We start from the raw sequence: 23,862 nt of genomic DNA on the forward strand, positions 1-23,862 counted from the left end.
TTTAGACCAGCACCATTTGTTGAAGATGCTGTTTTTTTCCATTGTGTAGTTTTGGCTTCTTTGTCAAAAATCAAGTATTCGTACGTATGTGGGATTATTTGAAGGACATCTATTTGTTTCCATCGATCCACCATCCTGTTCTATGCCAGTACCATGCAGTTTTTATTATTATTGCTCTGTAGTACAGCTTGAGATCAGGGATGGAGATACCTTGAGATGATCTGTTGTTATACAGGATCGTTTTGGTATTTCTGTTTTGTTTTTGTATTTGTTTTTCCCTATGAAGTTGAGATTTTTCATTTCAAGGTCTGTAAAAAATTGTGTTGGTATTTTGATAAGAATTGCATTGAATCTATAGATTGCTTTTGGGAAGATGGACATTTTCACTATGATAATCCTACCCATCCATGAGCATGGGAGATCATTCCATCTTCTGATATCTTCTTCAATTTCTTTCTTCAGAGACTTAAAGTTTTTTTCAAACAGGTCTTTCACTTGCTTAGTTAGATTCACCCCAAGATACTTCATGCTATTAGTGGCTATTGTGAAGGGTGTTGTTTCCCTAATTTCTTTCTCTGCCCTTTTGTCCTTGGTATACAAGAGGGCTTCTGATTTTTTTTTTTAAGTTCATTTTGTATCCAGCCACTTTGCTGAAGGTGTTTATCAGTTGAAGGAGTTCTCTGGTTGAATTTTGGGGGTTGCTCATGTATACTATGATATCATCTGTGAATAGTGATACTTTTACTTCTTCCCTTCTTTTTTGTATCCAATGATCTCCTTTAGTCGTTTTATTGCTCTAGCTAGGTCTTCAAGTACTATGTGGAAGAGATAATGGAGAGAGTGGACAACCTTGCCTTGTCCCTGATTTCAGTGGGACTGAGGAACTTTACTTTTATTATCTCATGAAAACAACCACTTAAGAATATTTATGTTTTGGAAAAGATTAAATTAAGTGGGTAAAACAATGCTTGTATTTAGACAGCTAATTTATGTTGTATCCTGGACTCAAGCATAGAGGTGTTTGACAAAAAAGGTTAATGGACATTGTTGAAAACTTTTAAATGCTAAATAGAATTATATACAACTGAAAGGCTAGAACAGGTTTGTAGTTGCACTCTTAGTTGGTTTACTTAAGGACAGAACCAATGGGGCTGAATGTCTTTGTATTCATACACCATGTGGACATGTAGAGAACATTTCCAGGATTATAATATTAAAGTTGTCTTTGATAAATGAGTAAACACTGATAAAAAAAACAGTGCTAGTGGAAGATGTCAAAAGTAAAGCACACATACTACTCCCTCAATAGTCAATTTCAAAAGATCATTGATACTGGAAGGATCAATACAATTGTATTGGCTGAAAGTATTTGGCTCTGATTCATTGATTCAAAAATGAAAACATTTTTGAATTAAGAACGATGTGCTCTTGTGCAAAATTTTTACTTACATCTATGTATTTATTTGTGTGTTGGGTTTTCTCTCTCTCTCTCTCTCTCTCTCTCTCTCTCTCTCTCACACACACACACACACACACACACACACACATTCACCATGCCTCTCATGTTATATGGAGAAGAAAAAATAGAGGGAATTAGTTCTCTTCTTCCACCATGTGGCTCCCAGGCATTGATTGCATGTTGTCAACTTTGCAGCAAGTGACTTTACCTACTAAGGCATTTTATCAGCCCTCTCCTATGTTTTCAATATGCCCTTTTTCTTACCAGGAAGCTGAAAAATGAAATTTTAGAAGCAAAGAGAAGAAGTGGAAAGACTCAAGAGACCAGTAGAGTTTGTGTTCATTGTCAGAAGAACCTTGGACTCATCTTTGACAGGGGAGATCCATGCCAAGCCTGCTCACTCAGAGTGTGCAGTGAGTGTCGAGTCACGGGACTTGGTGGCAGCTGGAAGTGCACTATCTGTGCCAAAGTCGAGTGAGTTTCCTGCCTTTCTGTGCAAAATCCATATTTGCATGGTGTATATGTGGTGTGCAAATGTGATATGTGTGTGTGGTATGTGTGTGTGTGTGTGTGTGTGTGTGTGTGGTAGTGTGTGTTTGTGAATGTGAGAGTGTATGTGAGGTGAATGGTGTGTGTGTGTAATGAGTGTTGTGTGGCATGAGCATGTGTTTGGTATGTGTGTATGTGGTATGAGTGTGTGTGGTGTGTGTGAGAGAGAGACAGTGAGGAAAGTTGAGACAGATAGGCACAGGGAGAGAGAGCCAGAGGAGTAATCAGTGGGAGAGAGACAGATAGAAGCAGATAGGGAACAGAATTAAAAACAACCCAGAAGCATAATAAAATTGGAGGCCTAATGGATTAAGTTTCTTCCTGTATTTAAAAACTGGGAATGTGTTTTCTTCTCTTTGATCCTTTCTAGATACCATATTCCCTCTTCAAAGGCATAGATAAAATTCTTTTGACATTCTGAAACATTTGAGATAACTTGCAAGAGAAGTATCAAACACCCTGTGTGCTGTACACATCAGCTGAGGTGCAACACTGAGACAGTTAATGTTCTCCAGGCCTAACTGTTCATCAAAACAGACAAAGGGAGGCAGCCTTGCCATTATGTCTTTGTTTAGATCAGTGTCTGCCAACCTTCCTAATGTGATATCTATGCAAACACCTGTGCTTTTCAATGGTCTTAGATGACCCCTGTGAAAAGGTTATCCAAACCTCAAAGAGGTATCAGCCCACAAGTTGTGAACCATTGCGCTAGAATGTTGGGGTGAGGTTCTATGCAGGCACCAGCTTGACTTCTTCATATGCAGAGTTATGTAGATGTTGTCTTCAGCAGTGGGGCCTTGCTATCAGTTTTCAGAGAGCAACCTATTGTCTTTGAAATAGTGTGGGTTGTTTGGGGATTTCTAATAGACCCTTTGATCAGTGGTTCTCAACCTGTGGATGGATCATGACCCCTTTTGGCATCTGAATATCAGATATCCTGCATATCAGATATTTACATTAGAGATCAGATATTAAATCAGAGTTATGAAATAGTAACAAAATAATTTTATGTTTGGGGGTCACCACAATTTGAGGAATTGTATTAAAGGGTCACAGCATTAGGAAGGTTGAGAACCACTGCCTTTGGCAAACAATTCAATTGGATATAACACAGTCCCAATATTGAAAGTTTCATTTGTTGAGGTGGCCAGTTTGAACTCTGTCTTTGTTACTACTGCTTTGATGAAACACCACAGCAGAAAGAAAGTTGTAAAAAAAGGGTTTGGGGGCTTAAACTTCCACATTGTAGTCCATCACTGAAGGAAGAAAGGAGAGGAACTCAATCAGAGCAGGAACCTAGAGGCAGGAGCCTATCTATGTAGAGGCCATGGAGGGGTCTTGGTTACTGCCTTGATCCCTGTGACTTGCTGAGCCTGCTTTCTTACAGAATACAGGACTACCAGCCCAGGGATGGCACCACCCACAATGGGCTGGGCCCTACCATATCAGCCACTAATTAAGAAAATGCTTTACATTTGGCTCTTATGAAGGCATTTTCTCAACTGAGGTTCCCTCTTTCAGATAACGAAAGCTTGGGTCAAGTTTTCATGAGACTTGCCAGCATAATCTCCCTCATTATTTGACGATTTTGATAAGATCAGCACCTTCATATATTTTAGGAAGTTTTCACATTAGGTTTCCAAGCCACCCCTCAAATGCCCCTCAATTCTAGCTCTTTCCACACATTCTGTCCCTCAATTCCTTCTCTCCTTTCTCTACACATCTGATCCTTCTCTTCTTTCCTCCAGTCCACCCATAAAATCTATTCTAGTTCCCTCTCCCAGGAAGAACCATGAGTCCCCTCCTCCACTCTCTTCCTCTATACGTAACCTCTCTCAATTTACAGGTTGTAGCTTGCTTATCATTTATTTAACAGCTAATAATACATATAAACAATTGCATTGTGTAGTTATTATTCTGGACCTGCATTACCTCCAGATGAGTTCTGCTTGTATCCAGCTGTCTGCACATTTTATGATATCATTTTTAACAGTTAAGTAATACTCCCTTGTGTAAGTGTACCACATTTTCTTTATTCATTCTTCTGTCAAGGGACATTTAGATTTTTTTTCCAGCTTCTGGATTTTATGAATAGCACAGTGATTAACAAGGTTGAGCAAGTTTTCTTGTGGTAAGAGAACGCACCCTTTGGGTCTATGCCCAGCAGTAATATAGCTGGATCTTGATGTAGATTATTTTCAACTTTTTGAGGAACTGTCATACTGATTTCCATAGTGGCTGTAAAAGTTTGCACTCCCACTAGCAATAGAAATTGATGATTGTTCCTCTTATTCCAGATCCTCCTCAGCATGAGCTCTCACTTGTGTTGTTGTGTTTAGCCATTCTGACAGATGTAAGAGGGAATCTCAAAGTAGTTTTGATTCACATTTTCCTGATGGCTAAGAATGATGACCATTTCTGTAAGTGTTTCTTAGCCATTTGAGTCTCCTCTTTTGAAAATTTAGATGTGGTCACCATTGTTAATGGTATTATTTGTAGGAGTCTTTTGGTATCTAGTTTGAGTTCTTTATGTATTTTGGATATTAGTCCTCTATCAGATGTAGAGTTGGTCAAAAATTTTACCCATTCCACAGGCTGCCACTTTGTTCTACTGACAGTGTCCTTTGCATTATAAAAGCGTTTCATGAGGTCCCATTTATTGATTGTTGATCTTAGTGTCTATGCTATTGGAGTTCTGTTCAGAAAACTGTCTCCTGTGCCAATGAGTTCAAAGCTTTTCTCCATTTTCTCTTCTATAAGGCTCATTGTAAAAATTTTATTGTAAAGTCTTTTATCCACGTGGAGTTGAGTTTTGTATAGGGTAATAGGTATGGATCAATTTGCATTCTTCTAAAAGCAGACATCCACTTTGACAAGATCCACTTTGTTGAAGATGCTGTGTTTTTCCATTGGGTATTTTTGGATTCTTTATCAAAAAGTAGGTGTTCATAGGTGTATGGGGATTTATGTCTGGGTCTTCAATTCAATTGTATTTACCAACATGTCTCTTTTTATGCTGATACCATGCTGTTTTTATTACTTTAGTTTTGTTCAGCCTGAAATTGGGAATGGTGAGCTCTTCAGGACTTCTTTTTAATGTTCACAGTTGTATTCACTTTCCTAGTTTTTGATGTTTTCTACATATGAACCTGATAATTGTTCTTTCAAGATATGTGAACAATTGTGGTATAATTTTGACTGGAATTGCATTGCATCTGTAGATTGCTTTTGGTAGGATGAGCATTCTTACTATATTAATCATATAGATTCATGAGCATGGAAGATCTTTCCATCTTTTGCTATCTTCATTTATTTTTCAAAAACTTGAAGTTTTTATCATACAAGTTTTTCTCTTGCTTGGTTATAGTTATCACAAGGTATTTTATTATTTAGACTTTTGTGAAATGTGTTGTTTTCCTGATTTTTTTCTCAGTCCCATTATAATTTGTATAAAGGAGCACGGCTGATTTTTATGAGTTAATTTTGTATTCACCTACTTTGATGAATGTTTTTTTATCAGCTGTAGGGGATCCCTGAATGGAAGTTTTATGGTCACTTATTATGCTATCATATCATCTGCAAATAAAGATATTTGACTTCTTCCTTTCCAATTTCTATCCCCTTGATCTCCTTCAGTTGTTTTATTGTTCTAGCTAAGACTTCAAATACCATATTGAATAGATATGGAGGGAGTGGGCAGCCTTGTCTTAGTTCTGATTTTAGTAGAATTGCTTATACAATTGAACTCTTAACTCAAAACTCCAAGGATTGATGAGAAATTTCTCAATACCTATTTCTCCAGTTCTTATTTTTCCTTGTAATTCAATATCTTAGTTTCTGGATTGATACTTAGAATGCCTTCTTTTCCTCATTTCCCTCTTATCCCACTTCTGTTCATTCTCTTTTATAGCCCAGGCCCTCATTTACTCTGACTAAAGTGTATAAGGGCTAAGACTCAAAAACCCTTTACTATTACATGGAGCCTCCAAATTCAATATAGAAAGAAAAAATTCATTTTATCTATACTAGTTATAAGTACCATATCACAAGACCTGTGGCCTTAGGCTTTTTCAGTCAGTTGATTTACTAGATAATATAGATGGTAAATAAAGGTCTAATTAACTACATCATTTCGCTGAAAGACAGGAATCAGATTCTCTTCAGATTGTATTAAAAAGAGGTGAACTCTTGATATGTTGACTTGAATTTGAAGATTGTTACAGAAGTTGGCTTACCTAAAATGAGTGAATCCTTTCCTGTGCTTTTCAATTAGAACACATTTGCTACATATTTCACTATTTATCTGATCCCTCATCTTTCTTCCTCTACTATAATATAAGCTTCATAACCATGACAACAGGAGAATTAAAAAAATCTGTGTTGTTTACTGATGATGTCCTCATGCCTAAAGGAATGCCGGAAGTAGGTACTATGTCTATATTTGTTAAATGAGTAGATGCATGGATGAGCAAGACAATGAAATGATAAATGGATGCATGAATGTTTCCTACTTAAAGCACATCAGGCTGGAGTAAAAGGAAAAATAGAACAAATATAATTTTGTTCTATTGGAAACATGAAGTTGAGAGGAAAAAACAAAAAACAAAAAAGCCATGTACATCTGCTCTTTAACCAAAGTGAATATCTTCCTATCCCAGAAAAAATACATGTTATTCTTAGAAGATGCACACATAAATATTAAGATGTTGAACAGGATGCTTTGCTTAGGAAGTATTAATATATTCATAGAAAACTTTTCAATCAATTCTTATTGGTGAAACATTACCTTAGTCAAACCAACCATCTATCCGTCTAATTAATCTATTCATCCACACACCTGTTTATCCCTCCTACACATTTGTTGTTAACCTATTGGTATAAAACGGGCTAAGATACCAGGGTAAATGAGCATGGAATGCCTTCTTGTGGCTTCACAGTCCAATGTTAAAAAATATTATCATGCTATTTTTGAACAGATCAAATGAATTCTTTGTCATTCTAGATATTCTAAAGAAAAAATAGCTTTCAATGTGTGATTCTTATACTTCTTTAGCAATAATTTGTTTATTGTTATTTTTTCTGAAATAAGTGAAAATCTACATGAGTATTTAATATATCAAAGTTCATGCTTACTTTTCTAGCTGAAAATCAATTAATAATACTTCTGTAATGTTTAAGCTAGTAGTTTGTGTGTCCTCTGAGACTAAAGCTTTCTGTATTGAAAATATCCTGTTTGCTATTCATGGAGTGGTTTTCAATAAGGAAGCATAAACGATATTTTATTGGCAGTGAATGTCCTTTGTGATAAGGGAATGTCACAGCCCTACTGGGCTGTCCACATGTTTAATAGACCATTAAATTAAAATTCCCACCCTAACCTCTAACAGATGAGATGAGTCAGAAATTGAGTCATTCTCTAATCAGTTAGAAGAACAACCTTTATTTTCAATTGCCTTGGACAGGGTTTTATTTCTGAAATAATGAAATGCTTCTAGCAAGAACTGGTAGAGGGAGGCTGCTCCCTTTGTAGCTAATCCATTTCTGCTATGGTCTCTCACTAAGTTTAAGATTTTTGCTTTTTTGCCTGTAAGTGATTTACAGTTTCACTATCATATGAATAGGAGTTTCTTTGCATTTTTTCTGCTTGGAAAAGAAGGAACCTAGACTCATCACCCCTCTATATGGAGAGAGTGTTTGTGTTTCTCTCTTCAGTTCTTTCAATCCTTAATAGGTCTGACGCATAAAAGGAATTCAATAAATATGTACTATGTAGTGAATTAATTTATAAATAATAAATTTACATAGCTTCTTTGTAATTAACAGATGAAAAGTGTCTTACTGTATCTTATAAAACACATCCTAATACAGGTGTCTCCAGTGTAAATAAATAACAAAAATACTTTAGTTACTATGTCTTTTTAAACAAGATTACCTACTTGCCCTATTCCAAAGAGATCAGAACTTCTTAACATTTATGTAAATTTCTGAGTGAAGGAAACTTACAGAAGGCTCAGATGTTTAATATTAAATAAAATCTGAATCTAACACTGTGATAGTCAGCAGCCAGTGTTCACAAACAAGTGTGGCACACTGGAATTTCTATCTTCTAGGTTCAACTTAGAGGAAACAGTCATTTCAAGCCTTGAGTTGTTTGAATACTACAGTGACATGACAGACAGATTGAAATCTTATAGTGAGTGCCATTATTTATTCCTCTCCCACCACTTCTTTATTCTTGATACTTGCCCCCCAGTGTGCACACATTCATTTGAAATGCTAAGCACTTTCATACATCTTCACCCCTCATCAAAGCCTGGTTGTGGCTGGGAAACACGAATTCTCTTCTGATGATATTGCCAAATGGAAGGGTGTGAGACTTGGACTATGAATGTCATATCTACCATCATATAACTTTGAAGAATTTGTTTAACCCATGTGAGCTTCCTAGTCTATAAAGTAAGGACTGTCATTGCTACCTGACATCTCATAGTGAGGATTAAAGATAGCACACATAAAACTGGATTGCATTAGTACTTATATGAGTTTTGTATTGATAGTAATCTTGAAAGAACACTCTTAGAAATGAAAATTTCACAAATATTTGTATTTATAGAATAAGTAGTAATGTATAAGTCTATAAATCCCTAGAGATATTTCCAGGAATATTTTACTCAAATTTATTTTTGGTAGATTTAGGCTTCCTTAAATTTGATGCACTCTGTACTTTCTGCAGTTATAAGATAACCACTCCATAATCTGCTTCTCAGTAGGTTATATGCGCTCCAGGAGTGAGTGTGGGATGTATACGCTATGGTCATATTTTCACTGTATACTTTCTCTAAGGTTAGCAGTTTGACATTGTTGTCAGTAATAGAACCTTTGTCTCCTATAGTAAGAAGTATGATATTAATTACTATGATGAATAAAGCTGACATTTTTTCCAGTATAAACTTTATATTTGGGATTTGTTTGCTGATTTTAAAGTACAACTTGTTGATAAATCTCTATACAATGCTCTGGGGCTAGAACTCTTTATCTGGTTTTCAGTTGCTTTTCTTTAGCTACCGTATCAGATTCACCAGTTCTTGCACAGTCTCATCCTTATGATACCTTGATTTATATTTTATCATTTCTTGCCTTGTGAACTAAAGTAATTTTAATTGGTTTGCTAGTCTCTCACATCTTTTTGTATTTCTCCAAAGACTGTATCAGCTAGTGTGAACTTTAGAGTAAGTTTTCTACTCCATAATGACATTTCTCCTTGGCATGGCATCCAAATGTTGCTATTACATATCCCAGGCCTACATCTCAGCCTCATTTTCTACTGTAACACTCTAAAAATAATTTACCCCGATAATACAGAATTGATTTCCACCCTCAGTTCATGCTTTTCTAAGCTATTTCTTCATGTTTAATTAGAAATAATTTTAGAGGACCTAATGAATTTTATGACTCTCTAAGTCTTTGTTGGAAATTTCAACATGAGCTTTATAGCAGTGCAGCTGCTATGGATTGAATTCCAGTGATCTTGATTCATTTCACAAATATTTACAAACCACAGTACCAAATATTACTGCTAGAGATGGTAAACAAATGAGTCAAGGCTCCTGCCTTCATGTCACTGATAATGAGGTTTGTGGTGAAGATATGTAAAGAAGTTAAAGTCTTAAAATGATGGAGTAGCCATTCATTCAAGTAAAAGTTATAATTTCAAGTAGAGATTAATACCATTTATGTGCAATATGTGCACAATTAAAATACCACAATGAATTCCATCATCTATGTAACACATGTATGTTAGTATATTTAATAAGAAAAGAAATATGACTTGAGGGCACAGTCCATAAAAAGCCTAGCATTACAGTACTACAGGTGGAGAGTTGAGTTATATAGAGATTGTCTCTCTGAGAGTTAACAGACCAATAGACATTACTTATAATTCTAAGATAAAATTTAAAGCTCTGAAAGCAAAAATGATCACAGACATTTTTAGAAGGAAGATAAAGGTGATTTCACATAGCCATTATAGGTCAGGCTCAAAAGATGGATAGGACTTGTCCTGCTTCATTTTCATTGTGATAAAACATTGACCAAAAGCAACTTGAGAATGAAATGGTTTTGTTTGGTTTTCATATCCCAGTAACAGTCCATCATTGAAGGAGGTCAGAGTATTAACTCAAATAGGAGCCCAAGCAGGAACCATGGAGGAAAGTTCCTTACTGGCTTTCTCTTTATGGCTTTCATTTTTATATAACTTAGGTCTTAGTCCCCAGAGGTAACACCACCCACAGTGGACTATGACCTGCTGCATCAATCATCTGTCAAGAAAAGGCTCAAGGACAGTCTAATGGAGGTAGTTACTCACTTGAGGTTCCCTTTCCCAGGTGACACAGTTTGTATTAAGTTGACAATGAAAACCAAACAGCCCAGGCTTATTAAAGTATTTTTTCACATCTTTAACATACAATTGATTACAAGATCTAGGAGCGCATTTCTAACATGGGGATTTATTTCCTCCTCTCTATTAGTTTTGCCCTTGCTCTGGAATGCATCCATCAGCATTCTCCTGGAGTACTGTGATAGTCTTTGTTCTGTTCTTTTTTTAGCCCAGTGTTTAAAACTGTCTCTTGTTGATACCTTTATCTTATATGGAGCCTTTGATTGTTCCTCATTTCCCACACTGAATATCTTGTATCCACAAGTCAGCATTTTTACCTAACTGGTTTTTGAAAGTTACCTTTGTAGTTAAATAACTTATTTTTGGAATCTTTCTTTTGCGTCATGAGCAGGCAGCTGAAGTTTATAAGTGGAGAATGGTTTTTTGAAGAAAAGTCAAAGCGTTTCAAGCACGTCAATGTTCTCGGCACTGATGTTGTGCGACAGTCAATTTTAAGAAGTCCAGGTAACTAATGCAGTCATGTGTCTTCAAGCATGTAAATTGTCACTTGGTTGGGCTAAGTAACTTCCCTCTGGTCATGTGGCACATGAACACAGTTGGATTTTTCCCCCTCATTCCCTTAGGTCATTTCTCAACTTGTTAGCTTGAAATCTAAATCTGAAAATCATACAAAGGAAATCAGCAGAAAGTAAGTTTTGTGCTGAATTCCCATATATCTGACATGCTGAGATTTTCAAAGGTGCCACTCATTGTCACCATAACAAGTTATTTTTCCAAGTGCATTTCTAATGTTTCACTAAACATTTCACTAAACTGTTGGAGAAATAAACGCTTCCCATTCTGAAAGCAATTCTTGATTTTCCGCGAAGTTTAATTTTATATTTTTAAATGATATTTTTTAGAAAAATATAATTCTTAGTTCTAAACAAGTGGGAGCATTAGGAAATTCCAGGGAGCATTTTTCATTGTCATAATGCTTAGACTGAATCAATAGAATTTACTGGATAGTAACTAAATATGATAAGCTAGTGGGTTTAAAATATGCAGGAAAATTTCAGTCAATGAGGAATTATACTATTCCCAATTACCAAGAACAACCAGCTTGTGATTGCTTTTTAGTGTACTCAAAATACAGTCTAATTTGTTCAGTATTCAATTAAGCTCTCCTGAGTGCATATTTCCCATGCATAGTTTATATAATAAACATGGGATGAGTATCTTTTGGTCTGGGAAGCATGCAACTGATTCCTCTGTCACTTTTGTGTGTGACACTCATAAAGAAGTGCTCCTAAAGATGAGTACCATCAAGTCTGATGTTAGAAGAGTCAGGTTGAATAAAAATTATCCAGTCAGCTACAGCCTCTTCCTACACTAAACCTCAGAGAATTCCAGGCATAAGACACATGCACACATGCCTGACATCTCATGAAGTATAGCTGTCACGTTCATGATGTCTGGCCATGGTGTACTGTGGCACGCTTGTGTGCACTACCACTGGGAGACTGAACCACAAGGATTATATACTTAAACCTGGGATACATAGTGGGTTCTAGACCAGTCTTAGGATTAGATTGAGAACTTGTCTCAAAAGAAACAAAGAAAAAAAATACCTGTAACAATAATTCCTGTAGTCTTTGGATTTAGAGATCTCTTGAATACAGCATTTCCTACCCTAAAAGTATCTGTAGAGGCATAATGAATTTGTTTCTTCATTGCAGTCTTCCTAGGAAAGTTTATCTTACCAGTTACCTCTACAGGATTCATCAAATTAGAAATAACTATGTATACAAAATAACTTGGGATTGAACTGTCTTTACTCACTATTATAGACTTTTTGTCTTATGGTAATCTAGGAAAATGAGGGCAGAAACAAAATTTTGTATCCTTCTAAATCTTTTTGTATATAAATTTATTTTCTATTTTTTTCCCCATGAGGGTCTGGAGAAATACAAAGCCAAGAGCAAGCTCACCAAGATGTAGACAAGTCAGATACTTCATCTTCCATCAAGCAGAAGGCCACCCATGATGGACACAAGAGGAAAGGGTAAGCACACTATATCCATCTCTGAAATAAAGAATCTTTAGTGTTTTACCTCTGATGTCAGGTCAGTGACCCAGAGGAAGTGAGAGACTCAACTAGGGTAACATTTTATCCTAGGGAAATGCAGTCTTAAATGCTTTCAACCTCATATAGATAATTTTACTGGCTGACCTGAACTTATAAGAGTTCTATTTCATTTGACTTACCTATTCTGGTGCCAAATGATTCCCATTACTTTTAGGGAGACTTTTGGTCAGAGCCAGTCATGACTATAAGCAGCTGATTAGAGCCTTTGCTTTCAAATGACACCATCTTTCTCCTCTAACCTATCTGCTGATATATAAAACAACCTCAATTAAAACACCATTACTCAAACCTTCCATTCACACTTAAAATACAAGCTTTCTTAATGAAAAAAGTCACATTTGACCACTTCAACTTAGTTCAGAAGGCAAATATGCTTGTTGAGTACTGTAATAAGCAATGGGATATATGTCAGAGAACAAGATGCAAGAAAGCCCTGGGAAATGGCAGTAAGGTGCCACAAAAGAATCAGAGGTCCCCCTTCCCCGCCACTGCCAAAAACAAATGAAGACTGCATAGCAATGTTTCTAAGATATGCCAAGTCTCATTATGCTCCATTCTTGGTGGAATTGCACTGTCCTCTCAGCAGAAACCAACATGAAATGCTGATCATGGCTGAGATCGTAGCTAGCTCTAAAAGAAGTGTGGACTTTTCCTATATTTTTCAGTATTCTGAGCTATGGGTGGGAATGAAATAAAAGTGTGATTTGACTCAAACTCTCATGACTAACTCCATTGTTCACTAATTAGCTAAGGTAAATGCAAACAATATTCTAGAATTTCTTAAATTTCTATCTTAGACATTTAATCTTCCCTATCCTATTACACTCATTTACTCTTCAGTATTCCCACAGTGCCTTGCGCCTGTGTATCTCTTGACATCTTGCCCTCTGACCGTTGCCCAATACACATACAATTAATGGTAAGCTGTTTAAATGCTGCCCCATTGGCTTCCTTGCTTTTGTGTTAAGGCATGTTACTAGTGCCTAACTTCTTAAAAGGAATCAATGGATTGATTGAATAAGAATCTCAGAGCTGTTAAGAGCTATAGTTTGCAGACCTGAGTTGAGGCAGCACAGGTTTATGTCACACAACTAAGGAAGTTTAGATCTGGAAAACAATAACTGACAAACATAATGAGTCACAAAGATCCTGACTCATTCAAACCACCATAGCAGTGGAACTCAAAACTGGCAGCTGTGTTTCTGCCTTTAAGGACTGTATCATCCAAAATGATGGTGTATCCTCATCATACTAAAAGCTTATATAAAAATATAAGATTACAACCTAAAGCTATCAAGTTCTCTCTAAATACAGCAATGTGTTAATAAGTCATAGAGATGACATAGTCAATCAATGACACATATTGAATAAAAAGATAATGGCTGCTCTGGGGTTACTACAAGAGTCACCAAGACACATACATCAGATTACAAGTGGAACATGACAAGGAGCTTGACAGATGGCTCAAGTTCAGGTTATCAAAAAGAAGAAGGGGTGATTCTGAGCAGAGGAGATACCTTAAGAAGTGCAGAGACGAGGGCCTGTGCCAGGTGGTTCTCCAAGCAGCTAAGATTCTATGACAATAAGCATAATTCTCACCCTGAATGTAATTTTCCAGTAGAATGAAAGTTCTGACACTTTGATGGTGATATTTTGCTAGAGTCCTTTGAAGCAGAGACAATTTAGCAGATTATATTAAGATTATGCCAGGATCTTTGGAATCCATGTGTTCAGGTAGAACATTGTTGAATCTAAAATAAATGAAACAATCTCTCCCAGTATCATCTTCCTAAAGAATACAGCTGTGATTTTGTTGTTGATTTTTAAATATATTATTTATTCTTTGGAAATTTCAAATCTGTTTACAGTGCATTTTGATTTTATCTACCCATATAGCCTCCCACCAACTCTCTCTGGGACTCACCAACACATCTCCTTCTGTACTTCATGTGCTCTTTATGAAATTATTGTTATTATTAATAGACTCCTGATTCCAATTAGTGCCAACCATATTTAAATGTATTTAGAACCAGCCATGTTTGGTGCACTCAATATTCTGGACCATGCCTTGAACTCTATTTCCTCAAAAGGTATTTTTGTTTAATTTCCAATTAACTACATGAAATAGTAATGCAATCAGATTTCAGTCAGTACAAGACCTTTCACTGTGTAAACTTCATTACCACAGGAAAAATGCCATGAAAGATATAAAGGTGGATTCCATCAAAGAATGTACACATTAGAGAGAGAGAGAAAGAGAAAAAGAGAGACAGAGACAGAGGGTCAGGTAAATGCAGAAGGGAGGGTGGATTGGTAACAAGTTGAGGGAGTGAACATAATCAAGACTAATCAGTCTTATTTGTATGAAACTAATAAGAACTAACAAACAATTTAAAAGATGTTTCATTTTAAGTGTGGTTTAGTTATGCAAAACATGCTTCATCAGAACAAGAAACGAAAGTAAATAAAGTATAATTAAAAAAAAAAGAACAAGAAATGATACATAGCATATTTCTTTCATTCTCCAGAGTCATTTTGGGTTCTATTCATGAGAAAGGTAGTCAGCATTCTAACAAAGCTGTGCTCTAAGTTGCCATCTTTGTTTATCCCAGACTATCGTTTCCTTTCTGTGCAAGCTATATGCAATTCCCTATTCTCAGCATGCTTGCTAAGAGTCCCAACCCAGAAAATGCTTCTCCCTCTCAGCTGGCATTGATTAGATTCCAAACTAGGCAGTTTCTTTGCTTAGCAAGAGCAAGGATCTGGCTTATCAACAAGCAGTATGCTTGCTGCAGAACTAGAGGCGCTGGCACCCAACTTCCTAGAAACCCTCAGACCTGCTCTTTTATTGAATAATCATTTATTTATTGAAGGAATATAAACCATTATTTTAGTATTCACTTTTGGTACTGGGGAATAAAAGCCTGGTCTCTGTTCTTCCTAAACGTGCTCTGTGTGTGTGCCTGGTGCCTGAGGTTGCAAGAAGAGGGTCTCAGAACTGGAGTTATGCACTGCCGTGAGCCACCATGTGAAGGCTAAGAACTGAACTTAGGTCCTCCCAAAGAGCCATCAGTGATCTTAACTGCTGGATCAGCTCTCCATCATCTCCTTTAGTTTTTTAACCCATCAAGACACATTTGTGTTATCTAGATATTCTCAGACATGTGGCCTTCTACCTGAGTGGGGTTGACTTATGAGGGACTACATCCTTAGAGAGAACTGACTCTGACTCTTCAAAGACATTGGCAGTTGCTCTATGGGCATGGATAGGGTTTAGTGCCAATATCCCTCACCAAATTGGGAATTGTCTGACTTTGGCCTGCCCATGTTGTTTTTGTGCTGTCATAACTGCTGAGTCCATATGTGCAGTTACCTTTCTGTGTCTAGAGTATATTGTTTCCATGTAGCTGTCCACCACTTCAAGATCTCACACCCTTTCTGTCCTGTCTTATGAAATGATACCTGAGCATTAGGAGGAGTGGTGCAGTATATATGTTCCCTTTAAGGCTATGCATTCTGAAGTCTTATATTTTCTGTGCATTCCCCAGTCAAGGGTCTATGTTAATCACCATCTACTGCAAATAGAAGGTTCTCTGATGGGGTTGACAGATTCATTAGTCTATGGGTATAATAGGAAGCATTTTATTATCTTACTATTAAATTCATATATTTGTTTTCAGTTTTCTTCTTAGCAAGTTCAGATCAGCAACCCGAGGAGAAATCAGAACTCCAAAACCTGAAAGTGGGAGGAGCTATAGCTTGGACTTAGACATTCAAAATCTTCAGAGTGTCAAGTCAGCCCCTGGTTCAGACAGGTAAGAGAAATACAAAATGACCAATAAAACAGCCAAGGAATTGGGGTGATGTCTTTCCATCCATGTAGGGAGTCTAAGTAGTTGTAAAGTCTTGGCAAACAGAGAACACCTAACCTGTACTACAAACGGGCATGAAGTTGTTTATCAGTTGTTGTAGGAAAACTCGATTTACAGATGTTAGAAACATTTGTGTCATCTGAAGGATGGAACCTTCTGTTTGGGGAGTTGGGGCTATAGTTCAAATAGAGATGTACATGACAGATAATTCTTTCATTGATTTCTTGATTATTTTTCTTTCAACTTCTAAAACAACAACAAAAAAAAACCCTAAGTGTCATATTCATTCCTGCAACTTTCAAAAAATATTAATAATTTCATCATGTGTTTTGATCCAGAGAATTTTTTGTACTTCCATTTATTTTTGTTCCACTGCCTCTGATTTCCAGATGGGTCAAGCAAGACTCTCTTGTGCATAGTGTCATCACTTGTCAGGAGAAGCAAAAAAATAGAGAGGATGCCAAGGGCATAGTCACTTCTAATCAGTGTTGATTGTCTATCTTGTTTTGACATAATTCAGGCCTATTTTCTGTCTATCTTATTACTATCAATGCTAATGGTAAGAAAAAATTATCTGCTGTCATGGTATATTGTTTTATCTACATGTTCATTCCATTTTGGTGTTGGTTGCTCAGGCTGTAACAATCCTGCTAGTATTTCCATTCTATTCTTCTTGGGTTCTATAAGCAAGATTTTCTTTTTCTTATAACACTGCCCTTTATTTCTCACTGTGGTGCTGAGTACCTGAGCACATCACATGTTGTAGTTTGCCAGAGAAGAGCCATTCTTTTGACTATTGAGGATTTTTATTACTGTTATGATAAATGTTCATACTGGTTTTATATTTTTTTCTCTATAAATCCTCTACATGTTGCTAAGTGTAAGACTGTAGAGAAAAAATATATAAGAAATAATTTATTTATTATCCACTATCAGAGGATCAGGATTATATACCAAATTTTCCAGACTTTTAAGAATGCAGATAGATTCTGTGTGTGACTGAAATATAAGCAAAGTATTCTTTCCCTTGAAACAGTTTTGCTTCCCTTCCCTTTTCTGTTGCCTTCATTAACATTTTTTTTCTTCAAAACCTCAGTCTGGCATGCTATCAAATACTGGTTAAATCATTTTCCAGGATTATAAAGCACAAAGATTGCTGCAAGCTTCAGAATATCCTGAGCTACACAATGAGTAACAGAACAGCTGTGGCTGCATAGTAAGACCACATCTCAAAAATTCAAAATGAAAAAGAAAAATTAAAAATCTCAGTTTTGGTTTTCCTACTTGCTTCCCTTGTTCTGAGTAGACATAAAAGTCATTCAAGATGATAGGCACCTAGGTTAGAGTCAATCTTTTTTCAGTTTCTTTGAGACCCTATGGTGGAGCCATCTTGTTTTATTTATTATTAATATATTTAAATTTACTATTATGTACATGGTATGGTGCTGCATATATGTCTAGGCACTGCATGCATGCCTGGTACCTATGGAGGCTAGAATAAAGCATTGGATTCCTGGGGACTGGAGTTATAAAGAGCTGTGGGCTGCCATATGGGTGCAGGAAATCAAATCTGAGTCCTCTGGAAGAGCAGCCATTGTCCTTAGCCTCTGAATCATCTCTCCAGCACCATCATATTGTTTTATACTTGAGGGTAACATTTTAAGAGGGACAGTTCAAAGGAGAAGAAAGAAGGAGTTCCTTGTTTAAAGAAAACAGGATCCCAGGCCTATCAAGCAAAATTAGATCATACTATTTTGAATTATTTGCCTTATACTAACTCATCAAGAAAGAGGAGCTTTCTGCCCATGATCAAGGTATTTATACTGTTATTTCAGAATCACTATCCCTGGGTTTGTGTCTTTTGTCTTCTCTGTTGCTAGGCATGCACAATTGTAAAGCAGTAATACCATATGGGCATGTTTCATCAAATACTGATGTTTTGACACAAGATGTTTTTGGAATTATAAACTGGAAGACAGACTATAAATAGACTTTAAACATATTTGTGTTTATTCTTTGGAAATTTCATACTTGCATACAACCCATTTTTATCATGTTCATTCCTACCATCCCCCTCCATGGGGATGCCTCATTCATGTACCTAAAGAAGACTTTATCTTTTTTCCCAAAATTATTATTATTATTTTTTGTTCTTTGGGGATTTCACACCATATACCACTATCACATTTGCTTCTCAGTCCTTCCTTGTCTAGCTCCTCACCCTTGTAACCTTCCCAACAGCAAAAATAAAGTCCAATTTATATTATCTCTATACCCACCAGGGCAAGGTCAAACTCTCAATGGCATGCTTCCTAAATAGAGCTGAGTCATTCCCCTCCGGCATCCCTGATCCATCTATTATGGAGAGCAAAACCCCAGCTTCCTATCACAGTTTTCTTTTAGGTTGTGAATGCCTAAAATAGTTTGTACACAATCCAAATATTGTCATCAGAGTTGTTTGGCTTTAGCATGTCAAGAGCAATACTTTACTATTAAACAAATGAAAATGCTCAAGAGATTTATAGAGCAAACTGTCCTTTCCCTGGAACATGTACTGGCCTTAGTGATGACTCATTAATGGATTGCCATAATGAGTTTCATTTTATTGTTCCAAGTGATTCCTTAAAAAAATTGAGGTGGGGGAAGCTATTTTTTTAACTATTATCTAAAGAAATTATGAGATGCCCATCTCATTCATCTAGGACCTGACCCAGCTTAGCATTTATTATTTATTTTTCTTGATAAAGCAAATTATTTCTTCATGGTTCATTGGTCTTTTCCTGGAGCAGCTGAACTAAGACATTTCTTTTAAAAACTCACATTATATATGAGTGGAAATGATGTTTTATCAAGTGCCTAAGTGATTTCTGTCTTTTCAGTAGTTTCAAAGCTGGAGAAATATGAAAGAAAAGACAGGAAATGCATAGCAACCTTTCAGGAGGTAATGACAAATGGTTATTCACTTTTTGATAGGGACTGGACATACTGAACAAAGTATGGTTTTTAAAAGACTGCAAAGGGTAGTTAGTTAATAAATGGGACCCTACGCACAGCAGCTATCCCAAATTCCTTCTAATTTCTAATGAGTGGTCACTGTGCTCTATCATAGACATACCTTCAGACAAGGATTCATGTAACCAACCAATCGACATAAATTTTTAAATTTTATTTTACGTGTATGGGTGTTTGGTCCAGGTATTTCTGTGCTTCACATGTGAGTCTGGTGCTCACCGAGGCCAGAAGAGGGCATCAGATTCTCTGAAACTCGAGGTACAAACTATTGTGAGCTGCCATGTGTGTTCTGAGGGATGAATATAGATTCTCTGGAAGAACAGCCAGTACTCTTAACTACTGAGCCATCTCTCCAGACTCTCAAAAAACTAATTTTGAGAAAAATTGAGAAGGCAGCAGCAGAGGCAGAACAGAGAAGGGAAAAGCTAGGTAATGATGTAGCTCACGTAATGACTGAGTTTGAGAGACCCAGCCACAGCCTTAGGAATAAAAACTATGTCTTGTCCATTTGCGTTTGGAGGAGCCAGGCCTTTTTACTCTTATTCAAGTCAGTCAGTGACTATGGATTCCTCCATGCAGGGTTTCTTTACTAGATAAAAGGTATCCAGATAAATATGAATTTGAAATGAACAACATTTTTAGTATATGCATACACAATTTAACTAAGAATTTTGTATTTTATCTAAACTTTCTAGCATGTGGGTGAGAGGGAGAAAGATTTCAAGGCCTTACTAGCTGCAGCGTCAATGGACAAATTTTAAAGGCACAAAGTACAAAGCACCATTAGAAAGCCCCTCAAAATATGAAGAGTTATGTAGAACTAGTAATAGAATATGAGGGCTTGGGTGAGGTACCAGCAATGTCCCCTTAACATCAGAAGAAAAAAAAAATAGAACACTGAGCCTGAAATGGGATGTTTAGTAGAAAATGGTTGGAGAAGAAAGCTGTATTTCTAGGCAGCATTTCTTTCATGTTACTGAAGGGTACGGCAAGCATTTCATGGTGAGCCCTTGCACACCATCGTGCTCACCTGCTTTGTTATTCTTTCTTCCTCTTCAGTACCCTTACACACACTAAAATTATTCTTTAATTTTAATTGTTCTCCACAAGCCCGAGGCCTGATTGTCACATTGTCTGTGAAGTTTCACAAGCTGCTTTGCTTGGCTCTGAACCAGAAACAGAGACCATACTATTAAATATGGCCCGTAGGTAACATCATCCTCATTCCAAGCTCTGCTTTCTGTTTTTCATGGTCTTCTAGAAATAGGGCACATTTGGTACCTTCATGATTAAAAAACAATTCTGTATTTCCATATTTATATTATTTAGGGAAATTAAGTTTATTAACTCTATCATATGATTTAATCCTGTCTCTACTTTCATTATAAGAAATATTATTTTATGTCCTAAGAAGGTTTTTTATTTCCCTCTTTGCAACTGAGATTTCAGGTAGGCAGCATCCCAATAATGGTATTATTCTATAGCCAGTTGGGAGTGTTCTAGCCTAGAGTTGCAATCAACATGGGTATATTCCCCATCCTTCTTTCTTTAGATGAAACGCTTTGGATGAGTTTACTTGGCAAACCCTTTAAAAAAACAGGTTTTAAAAATTGTTTTCATGGGGAGGATCCAAGATCGTGGCACCAAGAGCACACCGTGTCTGATCAGCCCGGCACACAATCAACAGACCAAATTGTGGGCCACAAAACACCAGCGATTTTGTTCCCCAGATGCGAGGAAACCCCACGGTGTGGAAGCAATCAAGTCCAATCTCAGGAAACCCAGCTAAACCACTGAAAAGTTCCTGGGTTCCCTACAGGTGCTATGTCTCATGCTCAGAGATATAGGCCTGCATGCTCTGACCACCATCTTAGACTGAGCTGTGGGCCTTACAACAACAGAAACTGGGTTTCAAAGTAGGAAGAAACCCCACAGTGGAGGAAAACCAATTGGGTTTGACCAACCTCAGGTCACCCAACCAACCCCCTGGAAAAGTTCTTGGGTTCTGTCAGGCATTCAGTCACCAGCCCAGAGCCATATACCTGTGCCCACTACTCACCATCTCAGACAAAATTGTAGGCCCCAACATACCAAAGACTGGGTTGCCCAGGCAAGAGGAAATCCCATGATGGAGGAAAGCAATCAGGTCTGATCTCAGGTCTCCCAGCAACCCTCCCATCCCCCCAAAGTCTCTGGGTTTCTTCAGGTGTGCTCAAAGCCACACACACAGTCCTAGACTGAATTGTGGATGTCAAAATACCACAGACAGGATCTCTCAGTAGTGAGGAAACACCACTGGGAGGAAAACATCATGTCTAACCTCAGAGCATCCAGCTAATCCCTAGGAAAGATCTTGGGTTCCCACAGGATCAGGGGTTCTAGTCTCGAGCCACAGGCCTGTGTGCTGTGCTCACCAGCCACTGATTACTTCTTGGGTACTAGGGCATGGACCTCCAACCTCAGAACTATGGACCCCTGGAACCCACGGGATCAGCCCCAGATGCTGCCTCCAAACTCAACCTGTCTCCCTTGTGAAACTGAACAAAACTTGGGGTTTCCTGGTTCTTCAAGAGAGCTGCACCCAAGAAAAAAAGTGTATGTGCAGCAGCAATTCACTAAATTCAGAGTAAGAAAGCCAGTAGCAAGGGAGCTGTCTCTGGGACTTCTCCCAGTAAGAGGAGAGCTCCTAAGCTCCCGAGGAGCCCATTTAGGCCAAAGGACCATATACCTGACAAGAGCTGTGGCAATTCCCCGAGAAACACTGGACATTCAGACCATACCCAAAAAGCTGAGTACTCCTTCAGGAACAACCATCTTTCTGCCAAGGAGAATTCCCCTAACACCACTCCACCCTGAGGATTTCAGCAGACATCAGAAACTAACAGCCAAAACCTGAGACATCCAGATGAGTAAAGGCCAGGGTAAAAGCTCAAATCAACAAAAGCCAAAGCAAAATGACAACTCCAGAACCCAGTTTTCTAGAACCCAGTTATCCAAGGGCAAGCAGTTATGGATACCCTAACATAAATGAAATTCAAGAAAATGACATTAAATCTATGGTTATGAAGATGATAATGTAAGAAACAAATAAAATCTGTAAAGAAATAAAGGAAGCTAAAATCAAACAGATTATGGCCATCAGTAAAGAAATACAGAAAGATATATCCAAATAGTTTGCGGCCTATAGAGAGGAAATTATTAAATCACGGAAAGAAATTAAAGAAATACAGGAAAATTCAAACAAATAGGTAAATGAATTGAAAGAAAAGCAGGAATATACAAACAAACAGGTGAAGGAAATTAACAAAATGGTTCAAGACCTGAAGATGGAAGTGGAAACATTAAAGAAAACACAAATGGAGGAAATGATGGAGAGGGAGAACTTAGGGGAGAAAACAGGAACTACAGAGGTAAGCATATCCAACAGATTACAAGAGCCCAAGGACAGAATCTCAGGTGTTGATGATACAATGGAAGAAATTGATGCATCTGTCAAAGAAAATGTTAAATTTAAAAATATTCCTGACACAAACCATCCAAGAAAACCAGGACAACATGAAAAGAGGAAACTTAAGAATAATAGGAATAGAGGAGAAAGAAGATTCCCATCTCTAAAACCCAAAAAATATTTTGAACAATCTCAGTGAAGAAAATTTACTCAGTTTAAAAGAGAGGCCTATGAGCATACAAGAGGCTTATAGAATACCTAATAGATTAGACCGGAAAAGAAAATCCTCCTGCCACATAATAAAACACTAAACAGAACAAAGAAAAAAAAATACTAAAAGCTGCAAGGGAAAAGGGCTAAGTAACATAAAATGGCAAACCCGTCAGAATCACATCTGACTTCTCAAGAGAGACTATGAAACCCAGAAGGGCCTGCATGGACATCATGCAGACCCTAAGAGAACACAGATGTCAGCCCAAACCACTGTACCCCCTCTCAATCATCACAGATGGAGAAAACAAGATATTCGACAACAAAAACAAATTTAAACAATACCTATACACAAATCCAGCCTTACAGAAGCTACTAGTAGGAAAAAATACAACCCAAGAAGGCCAACTACACACAAGAAACCACAGGAAATAAATAGCCGCACCACAGCATACTAAAAGTAGCCAAGCACACAAAGAGACTACCACAATCAACATCAAAATAAAAGGATCTAACAGCCACTGGTTATTAATCTCTCTCAACGTCAATGGACTCAACTCATCAATAAAAAGACACAGACTAAAAGAATGAATACATAAACAAGACTCAGCATTTTGCTGCATACAAGAAACATGTCAGTCACAAACATAGACATTACTTGAGAGTAAAGGACAGGAAGAGGGTTTTCTAAGCAAACAACCCAAGAAGCAAGCAGGAGTAGCTATTCTAATATCTAATAAAACAGACTTTCAACCAAAATTAATCAAAAAAGATGGTGGAACAACA

General features: G+C 37.1%; 1 protein-coding gene across 1 annotated transcript in view; it reads left to right on the plus strand.

Annotated features, from left to right (window-relative positions):
- Positions 1–23,862, plus strand: part of Sytl5 (synaptotagmin like 5) — a 329,523-nt gene that overhangs the window by 231,034 nt on the left and 74,627 nt on the right. Inside the window, exons 5-8 of the mRNA XM_060374394.1 lie at positions 1,727–1,933; positions 10,798–10,910; positions 12,342–12,450; positions 16,215–16,349. Coding sequence (XP_060230377.1) covers positions 1,727–1,933; positions 10,798–10,910; positions 12,342–12,450; positions 16,215–16,349 — 564 coding nt within the window. The remainder of the gene's footprint in view (positions 1–1,726; positions 1,934–10,797; positions 10,911–12,341; positions 12,451–16,214; positions 16,350–23,862) is intronic.

Source organism: Meriones unguiculatus, chromosome X (assembly GCF_030254825.1).
Source record: "Meriones unguiculatus strain TT.TT164.6M chromosome X, Bangor_MerUng_6.1, whole genome shotgun sequence".
Taxonomy (NCBI): Eukaryota; Metazoa; Chordata; class Mammalia; order Rodentia; family Muridae; genus Meriones; species Meriones unguiculatus.